This window comes from Sorex fumeus, unplaced genomic scaffold (assembly GCF_029834395.1).
Source record: "Sorex fumeus unplaced genomic scaffold, SorFum_2.1 ptg000128l, whole genome shotgun sequence".
Taxonomy (NCBI): Eukaryota; Metazoa; Chordata; class Mammalia; order Eulipotyphla; family Soricidae; genus Sorex; species Sorex fumeus.
In genome coordinates this window covers 39365748-39379105 of record NW_026606185.1, presented here as the reverse complement: position 1 = coordinate 39379105, position 13358 = coordinate 39365748, and the positions used below count along the sequence as shown (strand labels likewise).

Below are 13358 nucleotides of genomic sequence, written 5' to 3'. Positions count from 1 at the left end.
TCCAGCATCCACTCACTGCCTGGTAGAACGTAATGATTTCTTAACAAATGAGTGAATGTCATAGATTAAAATTTACTCAACATTTCAATATCATACTGTGTCAGGGAACATGGAAGTCTGCGTGCAGCATCTTTCCAGATTCTTTGCTGTGTCTTACTAAACTAACTCATAAGTCAAATGACTGCCAAAAACTCTAAACAACTAAGTAGAAGGGAGAACTTCTTCATGCACAGTCTGTTTGGTGACCTATGACTTAATTGCATTACTTAGACTTAATTATAATACACAATGTAGTTTATTTTTCTCTTAAGAAATATGAAGCAAAGCTTCTATTGATACTTAAGAAAATCAGTAATAAATTCTCTCTCTGACTTTTGACTGCACCTGCCTTTGGGTATAATTCTTATCCTCGCAGTTGAGGAATATGGACTCTACCTCCAAGCTTCAAGTCTGTGTTCTAGGCAGAAGAGCTAAAGGTAACCATCATCTCCCCCGTCCCCCCCGTCCCCCCCCCACACACACACACATACAACCCCACATCCCTCCAAAAGGGCAGTAACTTTTTGGCAGAATTTCTCCCTTTTAATCATTATAACAACAGTTATATTAATCATTATAACATTAATCATTATAACAACAGTTTTCTCAAAAGCCTTTTCTAGTAGCCATAGGCAAAGAACAAAGTCAGAGTTAGCATAGCTGCAACGGATGTAATTTCACAGTGTGCCTCCTCAGATAGATTTGGAGTCTGTTATCTCCTTGTGGTAAACAGAAGTCCCAGAGAGAGAATTGGTAGAAAGATTTTCCCCTCCAGCTGGGGAAACAAATGAACAACTCTGAAGGAGCCTAAAAGTGAAGAGATGTTGGAATCCTCAGGGGTGGGAAAGAAGTTGGATTTGCTTCATATGTGCAGGAGCTTCTAACCCTTCGAAGGTGAGGAAGTCGTTAAATAAGCAGACTGGGCTGGAGAGATAGCTCACGGGGCTGCATGCAGGCTTGCATGTGGGAGATCAGAGTTCAATCCCCATTGCCATATGATCCACTGAGCACTAAGTGGAGTACCCCCTTCGCACTGCTGGATGTGGTCTCAAACTGAAAAAGAACAAAAATATTTTAAATAAGTGCACTGAGTTTTCTGTGCCCTTGAGCCTATGAGATTAGTTAACAGAAAGAATTTGTAAGAGTCTCTGCATAAGACCACGCTCAGCATAGAGACCACATTCTCCTATGCAACCGAAGGAATAAAAAACACTTGGCCTTCTAGCGTATGCTGGTCTTGTGCTATCTTAGGATCACTTAGCTGCGTCATTAATCTAAACAGACTTAAACCTAAACAGTAGTCCGAAAGGGAACAATCAGGAAGAAATATAGTAACAACAGAGAAATAGAACGTGCAGATGAAACCCTTAATTAAAAATAAGAATAAGGACATTTAAATCATCACAGAGAACTCCTTAGAGAAATCAGATTCTCAAACAATTGTCTTTATGAATGGGAGAGTGTATATACTGAGTCCTGAGTCATTAGCTTGAAGAAATGCCTGAAAGCATGGGTAAAATAAATTTAAAAGGGGGAAATTATGAGGGAAAATGTAGGAGGGGTAAAAGAAGGGAGAAAATAGATCCACAAAATCACACACTGGAAGTATAGCTGTCCCAGAATGACAGAAAGACAAAAAATATAGCAACTAAGATATCTCTGCAAATTGAAATAATTCTCTTTGAACCCAAATTTCATGATAAAAGACACATGTAAGTACTGTACTGGGGAACAGTTAACAACAAGGAAAATTTAAACTTGGATCAGACTTTTTACTTGCAGTAGTGTATACTAGAAGACAGTGAGAAAGCAAGTATGAATTACTGGAAAAGAAAGTTAAAATCAACAATCCTGTATATAAATACACCTCTCCCGTTTCAAGAATATTAAAGTGTACATAAAACTTGAATGACATAAGTATGCTAACCAAATGAAACCAAATGGAAACCACACAGTACATGAAAAGGGAAGAAAACAAAAGATTAGTGAACCTCCTTAAAGAAGACCTGTGTGTTGAAAATTAAATCTTAATTATTTGAGGATAAGTTCTTACTACTTTACATAAGAATTCTTGAAGGAGTCAGAGAGTGCAATGGGCTGAACTCATGCTTTGCATGTGGGAGACCCTGGTTTGATCCCAACACCCCGTGGTCCCCGAGCACCACTGGGAGCAACACCCAAACACAGCCAGGCGCCTGAGCACCACTGGATGTGTCCCAGAAATGAAAACGCAAAAAAAGAGAAAAGCAAGGAATACTTTAAATTTGAGAGGAAGTAGATGGACCACATGTACTGTTCAGGGGCTCCTCATAGCTCTGGGCTTGAGGGTTGCTCTGGCAGTGCTTGGGGGACCATGCAAACTCAGGACTCCTGCACAGCATGTACTTAGCGTATTGAGCTAGTGTGCCTTCTCTTTCTCTCTCTCTCTCTCTCTCTCTCTCTCTCTCTCTCTCTCTCTCTCTCTCTCTCGTGCTCTCTTTCTCTCTCTCTCTCCCCCCCCCTTTGGTTTTAGGGCCACATCCAACTGGCTCTGTGCTCAGGGGTCATTTTGGTGCTGGAGATCATATGTGGTGCTAGGATCAGCTGTGTACAAGGCAAGCACCCTACCTTCTGTATTATCTCTCTGCCCCCATCAGCAAAGGAAATTTTAAACAGACTATACACAATTTCAGCCAAACCCAAATGGGAGGTGAGATACAGCGCGATACATTGTGCCCCCATGTTGAAGTTATTCGTGTGTTGAAGTACTAACCCTTAATGTGATCTTACTTGGAAATAGAATCATTACTGATGTAATTAATTGAGATGAGGATATGCTGGACTAGGGAGGCCTCTGATCCAGTATCACCAATTTCTGTACTGAGCAAATTTAAAGACTGATGGACATAGGAAGCACATCTGAAGATAAAAGCTGAGATCGGGATGCTGCTATACTATGCAAGTGCCAAAAGTTTGTAGGAAACCACCAGAAACTGGGGAGAGGCATGAAATAGGTTCTTCCCTACCACCCTCAAAAGCAGCCTCCTCTGCTACACCTTCACTTGGATTTCTCAATACTGAGTACTGTATACTGAGACTTTTGTTGGAGTCTTTCCCTTTGTGTTATCGCAGCTCTAAGCTCTACAATACAGTGTGCCCTAGGGCTCCTTTTTATACAAACTGTGGGACAAAGAGGAAAAGAAGCAGGTCAGAAAAGGAAAAGAAAGTCAAAGGTGGAGTTTACTGTGGGAGAGAAATAGAGTGCACCTTGGGCAAGGAACAGTCTCTTGGTTTAACCAGTTGTCCTGTGTCCCATATAACTAAGAATGTAGTGACTAGTTTGTTTTATGTCAATTTCCATGAGTCAAAACTCCAGCTGCAGAGCCGGTATGACTCAGTACACCAGTCTTACATGTGTGAGGCCCTGGATTCGATCAGTTACAGATTAGCAGGGACTTCTGCTTAGGGCAGTGTGAGGCTAAAAGCCAGGTGTCAGCTATGTGTGATCTCATCTGAGGCACGGTGGCCTCTTCCGAGCTCACCATAGTTCATAGTTCGTTTCATTCGGTTTCTTGCAGGTGCAGGACTCGTACCTTTCCTTGCTGGCTGTTGGCCCAGGGTCAGTCTGTTGGCTGTACTCAGATTTGAGCCACAAGACCCTCTCACAATGTGACTGTATTACTTCTTCTAAGCCAGCAGGAAAATTCCTTTCCAGTCTGCTACAATAGTCATTAAAAAGCTGCATTAAAATACCCAGTCTCATAAAGGAAGTGTTGAAGCCTAAAATAATTAAATAGAACATGAAGAGATATACAGTAAAATAGAGCAATAATAATAAATGTGCTGGGATTGAATTTTCCTTATTAAAAACAAAGCCTCAAATTGATAATTTTTTTTAAATCCCAAAATTTATTTACTTTTTTTCTCCCAGAGTCATTCTTAAAATGAATGTGACTCTTCCAGTAATGGCAGGTAATTCAGAGGAGCCTTAAAATATTGCTTTAAAAAATAGTGAAAATAATCATAAAATAACATAGAAAGTAACTAGAAAATACTCAGAAGCACAACACTGTGAACAAGACTGCACAAATGACAGGTAACAGAGACCCACTGGTACTGCCAAGACTGATGAGACACCAAAAAGTAAGAGCATTGTAGCTAATAATAGCAGCATCATGATTGGTGCATTGGCAAGGAGATGGAAGTATAAATTGGGATATATGACTCCCACAGTCTTTCAGGCAGCCATTAAAAAAGAAGTAATTAATTACACCGTATGTTTTGGAGGTTGTGATACACAGCAAAGTTTTTCGGCTTTAAAAGCAAGATTCAGATGCCAGATAGTACAGCAGTTAGGGTGTTTGCCTTGCATGTGGCAGACCGTGGCTCTATCCCCAGCATCCCATAATGTCCCCCAAACATCACCAGGAGTAACTCCTGAGTTCAGAGCCAGGAGTACCCCCTGAGCATTGCCAAGTATGACCCCCAAACCAGAAAATAATCTTTCATTTTTTTTAAATTTTTTTTTGTTTTTTGGGTCACACCCAACGATGCACAGGGGTTACTCCTGGTTCATGCATTCAGGAATTACTCCTGACCGTGCTTGGGGAATCATATGGGATGCTGGGAATCAAACCCAGGTTGGGCTGCATGTAAAGCAAATGCCCTACTCGCTGTGCTATCACTCCAGCCCCATCTTTCAATTTCTTTTTTTTGAAAAAAGCAAGATTCAGATCAAGTGTTTGATAGTCGATTTTATACAATTAAAAAATAAAGATTAAAGTGTAAATGTATATACCTCTTTGTCTGATTAGGACTGTTTGAAATCAAGAATATATATAAACAGGCAGGGGACAGCACCTTTCTTTAATTTAAGAATTTATGCATTTATATAAATTGTATATGACTATATATGTAAATAAGACATAACAAGCATTATTTTTATATACCTGTTTTTATCCAGCTTTCTAGTTTTATAAACTCTATCTCAACCACTAATACTAGTCTTTGTTACATAATAATTGTAATGAAAGAAGGGAGAAAATGTCTGTTGCTTGTATCTCAAAGAATTTATCATTTTTCTGTTTCTTCATAATACTGGTACATAGGTAGGTGTAGGTAACTGAATTGGCCTTAGGGTTAGTTATAATTAATAGTGACATCAGTATTATAAGGATATATTCTAGACTTCACTGTATAATAATTGTAATGAAAGAAGAGGGGAGAATATTTCTGATGCTTGTGTTTCAAAGGATTTATCATTTTTCTATTTCTCCATATAACTGGTATGTAGATATGTGTAGATAACTGAACTTGTCTTAGGGTTAGTTATAATTAATAGTGACATCAATAATAGAAGTATATACTTTAGAAGAGGAAAAGGTATTCTAGTAAAAATTTCATAAAATGCTATAAATGTGGGCAAAGCAGTTATGGGTTGGGAGAGATTACATCAACATCAGATCATTGAGATTATTCTACTTTATATACAACTTCAGTCCCACTCTTAAGCTCCTTTTGTGGAACTGGGGAGATGTTCAAAGGCTCGAGCACATACTTTTCATGTGGAGGCTCCACGCTCCATCTCCAGCACCACAGAATCTCCAGCGCACCCCTGAACATGGTTCTGGTGGCACCCAGCAGCACCAGATTTAAGCATCCCTGCATCCCTGCATCACAGGGCCTGAGCATCCGCTCTGATAATTACTAGAAGGGACCCCTGAGCCCAACCCCAAACACTGCGTGGCAACCTCCTCCACCCCTCCAAAAAAGGGAAGTTCTCTTTCTCTCATTCCAGCTCTCCCCAGATACTGTGGCAGTATGGTAATGTTTGGGAAGCTTTGACAAAATTTGGAGTATAGGTAATATCTAGGACATTTAAAATAATGTAAGAAATAAGGATTTCTCCCTATGTTTTCATTGCAGCAAAGCTGAATACGTATATAGTTGAGTTGAGTATATTTGAACATTGCTATTAACTTCTGGGTTTGCAGCCAGTGAGAACCAGCCAGAGAAGCCTCACTTTGATTCTCGCAGCGTGATATTTGAGCTTGATCCTTGCAATGGGAATGGGAAGGTTTGCCTTGTCTACAAAAGCGGGAAACCAGGTAAGAATAATTGGCAGGCATGGTTCTGTACTTTGACTTGACTTGGCTCACTTTGTTCAGCCAGCACTCAAAAGGCACATTTTTCCCTGCCTCCCGAGATGGGCTAAGTTTAGTTTCTTCTAGGTGCCAAGACCCAGAATACCCCTGTGGTCCTTTCCAAGTAAACCCCATGCCACTTTCTAGATTGTTTTTCAGCTGTCTCCATCTGTGAACTAATATAGTCTATGGAATAGGATGATCTATGAGTCAAAAAAGAAATAGCTCTCTGTTTCAAGATTCTTCCAACAGGCTCTTACATTAGGAAAGCATTCAGGAAAAAGCATCTTTCTTATGTACTTATTTGTCTGGATAATAGCAATAAAAGTCATACTACTTATTCCATTTAAGACACTAGAAGTCAAGAGAAAATGCCCCTGGTTCCTTGAGCATTGGCTAGTCCTGGTCCTCTAGTATCAGTTGAGACCCGGGCTTAGGGACTGGAACCACGGAGCTGAAGTAGCCTTCTTCCTGACTGGAGTGAAAAATTATACCAGGATTGAACTTTGTGGGAAGGAAAGAACATTTTAGCTGGGAGAATTTTTTGTAGTTTGTGAGTTGCATCTTGAAGTATGGGTTTTAGATAAGGGAGAGGGTGTCTAGTGAAGTTAATGGCCAGAGGCAAAGAGATACAGGGAAAAGCCATGCCATGGGAAAGGACAGCTGACTTGGAAGGAATGACAGACAGTTTCAGTTTACTGGACCACATGCTGGATCTGTTAGGGAGTAACAGATGAAGCCAGATAGCCAGTTGTTCCTGTCCATGCAGTTTTAAAACCCAAGTGTAGGTATGACCAAAGTGATGGTACAGTGGGTAGGGCATTTGCCTTGCACGTGGCCAACCCCGGGTTCGATCTTCAACATCCCATATCATCCCCCGAGCAATGCCAGGAGTAATTCTTGAGTGCAGCTCCAGGAGTAACCCCTGAACATCACAGGGTGTGACCCAAAAAGACAAAAAAAAAAATGAAGGAGTTTGAGTATAAAGTGAGGGAAAGTAGGGAATCAAGGAGTTTTTTGTTGTTGTTGTTTGTTTGTTTTGTTTTGTTTTGCAGAAGAATGGCAAAGATTAAAAATTACACATGCCATGAACTCTTCTGGAGTAGAAGAGACTAGAGCCACTCGGTAGATGTTCCAGCCCCAGACAGAAGTAGGACAGGCCCACAGTAGTGAAATCAGAAGATGCAAGTATGAGGCAGGAATGGATGGGTTAATCTCCACTTCAGTTTGAGGGAGCCACCATACTGTGAAATGCCAGGGACCCCTGGAGAGGAAGCTGCTTTTGGGCTGGTGTGCGGGGGGGGGGGGGGGTTCTCGTGGCATTTCTGATTCCTGACCGAGACCTCACTAGGAAAGCAGCAGCCACTGCCTTACCACTAGGTCACCTGAATGCTCAGATGGCCAAATCCAGCCCAGGTCAGTCAAGAATTTGAAAATAAAAACCAGATAAATCAGAAATAGTAGCCGCTGGAGAATACAGTTGAGAGGTTGAAAGGGAATAAAAATTTTATTTATATTTCACAACTTCCCTATTGGATTTATGATTGTTTGGGGGCCACACAGAAGTGCTCAGGGCTTATACCTGGCTCTTCATTCGGGGGTCACTACTGACAGGCTCAGAGGACCATATGGGGTGCTGGGGATTGACGCTGGGTCAGCCACATACAAGGCAAGTGCCAATCAATCTCCAGCCCTCTGCTAGATTATTTTAAACTATGCGTATATCTTTTTCATAGTTAGAGGAAATTTGTCACCATCCCTTTTTTTTTTTTTTTTTTGCAATTTCAGCATTGCCGCATGACACTGAGATCTGGTTCCTGGACAAAGCATTATACTGGCATTTTCTCACAGATTCCTTTACCGCATATTATCGTCTGCTCATAACCCACCTGGGCCTGCCCCAGTGGCAGTATGCTTTCACCAACTATGGCATTAGCCCACAGGCCAAGGTAAGAGAGGAATAGCTGTCTTCTCAGACTGGAATCTATCAGAATCTTCTGAGGAAGGGTTTAAATTGCAGACACCCAGCTTTGCAATTAATTTAATTAATTAAATTTAATTTAGGAGATCTGGGACTGAGGGCAAGAACCTACAAGATAGGGACTGTAAGTGCCTGCCATAGTGTTAGACAGGGCGGGGTGGGTGGGGCAAAAGGGCGTGTTAGAGGACAGGAGGGAAACTGTGACCATTGGTGGTGGGAAAAATATACTGGTGAAGGGACGGTATTGAACATTATCTGACTGGAATCCAATCATGAACAACTTTGTAAATGTTTTTCACCATGATTCAATTAAAAAAAATGCTTTTTAAATAAATTGTGCCCATTTTTCCCAATACTACCTTACAGCAATGGTTCAACATGTATAAGCCCATGGCCTACCACACAAGCCTGCTCACAGAGGAGAACGACTTCTTTGTGAACAAGCTGGATCCCAGCAAAGTGTTCAAGAGCAAGAACAAGACCTTGGTCCCCAAGAAGAAAGGACCTGTTCAGCCCGCCAGCACTCCCAAAGCGCCCGCAGGTCCTGCCTCCACCTCTAAAGCTTCCTCTGGCACTGGCAGCTCTGGAAATGCCGTCCGGAAATGAGCGCCCCCGCATCCACCTCCCCACAGCCCCACTGTCATCATTTCCATGCACTGATGTCCCAGGTGTGGTTCCGGCTTCAGATTCTACACGTGGACCCATAGCCTCTTCCCATCTGAGAGATCAGAATCCTAAGCCTTCTAAGCCGTACTCTGGGCGTGGCCAGGAATTGGAGGGACATCAGGCCTTCCCCAGAGTCCTTCCATCATATTCCTAAGCAGCGGGTCACTTCACACCCCCTGCCCCCAGAAACTGTGGAGAAATTCAGATCTCATGTCTGTAGCTTTAACAAAATACCTTGTTTAAGATCTTTTGAAGAGTTTTCCTCTTTCTGTACCCAACCACCTACCTTCAACAGTGACTGAAGAAGTCTTCCAAAGAAACGGCTAGTTTTGACCCACGAGGCAGTAGTACAGCTCTGTTTAATTGCTAGCCATTAGCCATGCATGGTTGTTTAGTGGTACTTTGACTATTCACAGGGCAAGTGGAGTCTGTATATGACGGTTCAGAGAGAATGGAACAATCGAAAGTAATGTTATTTAGAGCTGCATCTGAATATGTTCACACGTTTTCCAGATTAATAATTTTTGTTAGAATATGTTAAACCTTTTGTTTCATAATGTTCCATGACAACTCTTGAAGATATGATTTTATGTTTATACCCTCAACAAACACATCTTACTCATTTTTTATAGTTGCCTGTAATTTCTCTTCAATTTCTTATATAAAGTTTCTTGTTTTCAGCTTCGTGTTGTGATGCGTGTACTTTTGCCAAATTTAAAGAGTTTATTTTTTTCTGTTAACCATTAAAACACACACTCCCAAGCATTGCTTTGTACAATTCTTTATGAAAAGCTTTGATGAAACCATCACTGTTGACAACTGCTTTCCACCTGCTCTGCCTACTCACAGCTGTTTAACAACTCGCAGACTGGCAGAAAAGAGAGGGATGAAGTTATCAAGGATAATAGTTTGGAAATTTAGTCTTCCAAAAGTGGTGTGGTTTTTTATTTTGGTTTTGGTTTTGTTTTTCCCCGCCAGTACTGAACAAATCAAAGGGAAAGCCAGTAGTGCCAGTAAGAGATTCCAGCATTTGGCTGATTCTCCAAGTCATGTGATGATCTCCCCCTGGGGGCTGAGAAGTCATGTCATCTCCTACTACAATATATTTGTCTCCTCCAGTTCTTGTGAAGCCCCAGAATGACTTCTGGGTCAGTCCTGTCCAGAGAGATTTACTAGGATAAGGAAGTTGTGGCATATACATTCAGTAGACTACGCTGCAACCTGGAGGAAAGTTTGCTACAATGTGGACAGCACTGGAGGACATCATATTAAGCAAATTAAGTCAGAGGGAGAAGAATGAAAACTAGATTCTCTCACTTACCTGAGTTATAGTCAAAACAAGGAAGTAGACCGTAACAAATGGCAAGTGCTCAAAGAAAAAAAAGATGAATGGAATTGGCAACTAAGAATAAACGGTAGGATGAGTCAGGCTGATAGAGAGTGTGGTCTTTTTATGCTTTTTGGCCCTAGAGCAGGAAGTGTCCAAGCCAAAGACAGAAAAGACAAGGCACAGGGGCTAGATGGTAGATGGTGATCCAGACTTTCCTTTGAGGCTGTACTCCCAACACACGAACATACATACGTGTCAGAGAAGTTATATGTACAAAATAAGCTACCCAAGCTCCAGTTCCAGCCCTCACTCACCTCACTCACTGACCATGGCTCAAAAGTCTATAATGAAATCTTTGTGGCCAGACATTCCTGTTTTCCTACAACTCCTAACACTCGCACTTTGCCCAGTACCCACACTTGGTAAACGGATCCCATGAAAGCAAAGCAACCATCCAACTAGATCATTGCAATAGCTAACCAATTAGTTTCACATGTCATGTGATCCACCTCTGAGATGACAGAGGTGAGCTGCAGTAGTTAAGGCCCAGCCAGAAGGCGACTCACTGAAAACAAGGTGAATTGGGACCCCAAGGGGGACTTCAGAGAGCTGTACTACACTGTGCACTTATCTGCTGTTGCACTTAACTGTTGCAGGAGAGGCGGGCTGTGTTGGACCTGAGCAGATGTCTAGGAGTCAGCACACATGCCCAGCACAAACAGTCCCGAGGCGGGAGTTGGTTCGGGGAATGACAGTCCAGAGCAATTTTACACATTATTATATTTCACAGAAAATCCTCATTTGTGCAAAGTGGATAAACAGCAATTCACAGTGCAAAGGTATAGTCTCTCAGACCTGTACTAGCTCATCAGCCACACGTAATCAATTGTTCTGATCTGTTCCATGGTCTCTGTAAACACATTTCAAGGGCTCATAATGCACAGATCTAGAGACTACTGTATTCCATAGGGGCTGTCTTGTCCATAACTGTGCATACACAGAACATTCCAGTCAGTTCTGTTGGGCAACCCTGTACTAGACCTTGAATTGTTTTGGGTTTTTTTTTATACATATATTACAGTTCTCAAGTCTGCTATATAGCCCCATTATCATGTTATATTCAACGAAAAACGGATGTTCATTTAAACCATATTTCTAGAATTTTCTGTTTCATACATTCTTTTCACAGCCCTAGCTCAGAGGAAAAGTGTGAGAGGAGTCAGCTGCCCCTACATACCTTGGAAATGGGGCACAACCTTGTCTGTGGCGAAGACCGTACCACGCTTTCCCCACCTGGCAGGCAAAGGCCTAGGCAGCTCAGCCTCAAGGCTTCTGCAGTCTCAAGTGGAACAAGAAACCAAACAGGCTTTCTGCATCTTCAAGCAATGATCTCTGCTCTCCTAGGAAGCCTGGCTTTGAAAACACCTGAGCCCAGGTTTGACCTTTCTCAAAGTATCTGCAGCTCCTCTGGAGAGTATTAGCTTGCCCTTCTCTTTGTTCACTGCAAAAGACTGGCAAAGAGCGCAGGAGAAAAAGCCCACATCTGACCCAGATTCAATCCCATTCACATGCGAGTCCCCTGAGTGCAGAGCCAAGAGTAAATCCTGAGCAACCCACCAGGTGTGGCCCCGAAACCAAAAGGAAAAAACAGCCGGACAAAGAATACTTGAAGACAAGATCTTCTGTTCCTCTGTGCGAGGGAGACAAACCACCTTCAGAATTAGTTTATGTTTAATACAAAGGAAGGAACTTGCCCCTCAAAAGCTGCACATGAGGAACAAATTTTTTCTTTTTGGGTCACGCCTGATGATGCCCAGGGTTTGCTTCTGGCTTATGCACTCAGGAATTACTCCTGGCAGTGCTCAGGGACCATATGGGATTCTGGGAATCGAACCTGGGTCAGCCTTGTGCAAGGCAAACACCCTACCCGCTGTGCTATTGCTCCAGCCCCGAGGGAAAAATTATTAAGGATAAGGTTAAACCTCCAGAAGAAACAGCTTACCTTTTCTGAGGCACCAGCCCCCAACTTTACATTTTAAACTTTATTTTTAAATGTCATCAGCCTGTGGAAGAGAAAGTATCAACTGCTCTTGAGGATGTTTGAAATACCTGGTGGTTCTCCCACCGATGGCTCTAGACCAGTGTTCTTCAACCTTTCTGCCCCTGCAGACCAGCTTGCCTCTGTGGACAGGTAGCTGAAGACCATTGCTCTAGTGGTCACACAGGTTTCTGGGACATAGCATTGGGGTTCCAGTATATACACTTAGGGAACAAGAAAACCTTAATGCTTTAAACATTTTATTCTTAACAGACAGCTGTGGCCTTATTATCATAAATCATGTTTTAGATCATTAAAAATATAGGCCCTCACTATTAGAAAAAATTCAAGTTCAAGACAAATTCAAAACTGTGTCTTAAAATATTTTTTGGATAGACATTAGCTTGACATGTTTAACCCAGCAGTGAACTTTCATACACTTCTATTGATTTCGGAAGAAATCTAACTTTCCACACCCTTTATAATTTCAAGACTGTTTCCTTCAAAGAGAGGCAAGTTATTTTTTCATGCTAACTACTCAGTGGGGTTGCTGCTTTTAAAACCTGTTTGCTTCCATTCAGACTGCAATTCAGCCAACCAAGTTGAGCCTGAAAAGGATTCTTTTGTTCCTTTGTCATGTCCAACCTCATGCCTTATATAAGCCAGGAAGGGCTTCTGAGGTTGAATTGTTCTAACTCTGCTGCCAGGTACACCCCCTGCCGCTGTGTCCTGAGTTCCAGTCACAATAACCTTATGGAAATCAGCATAGGACTAAGGTCCTTCCTCCCCACCCCCCAGACTGGACTATGCAGTCACAAAAGCTTCCCAAGGCAGCCAATTTCCCCTGTATAATTCCCTTTTAAACTATTCGTATTTGAAAATTGGACTTTGCAAAACTGCAACTGTTCCTCTGGGTACAGGTCTCAGGCTTTTTTGTCTTTTGCAGAGGGTGACAGCTTCTATTTTCTAGTCCACTGCCCTGCCCAGAAGTTTAGCTGGCGACCCCAGTGGAAACATTTTATTCATAACAGATTGCTGTTGTCTTATCACCACATATGTTTTAGGCAGAGGTCAGCTCAGATTTACATTTTAGGAAGATGCTTTTTAGGGGAGAGGTTCTCTTTGCAGGAAAATGTATACAAATGAAAGTTCCTGGCTTCCTTTCAGGAAAAGCAAAGGTCA

The 13358-nt window shown here is 42.0% G+C and overlaps 1 protein-coding gene across 2 annotated transcripts in view; it reads left to right on the top strand.

Annotated features, from left to right (window-relative positions):
* The window catches only part of TPGS2 (tubulin polyglutamylase complex subunit 2), a 33097-nt gene extending 23524 nt beyond the window's left edge, over positions 1-9573 (top strand). For both annotated transcript variants that reach the window (XM_056137987.1, XM_056137988.1), the window contains exons 5-7: positions 6012-6125; positions 7950-8110; positions 8509-9573. In XM_056137987.1, coding sequence (XP_055993962.1) covers positions 6012-6125; positions 7950-8110; positions 8509-8748 — 515 coding nt within the window. In that variant the 3' untranslated portion in view covers positions 8749-9573. The remainder of the gene's footprint in view (positions 1-6011; positions 6126-7949; positions 8111-8508) is intronic.
* Positions 9574-13358: the final 3785 nt, after the last annotated feature.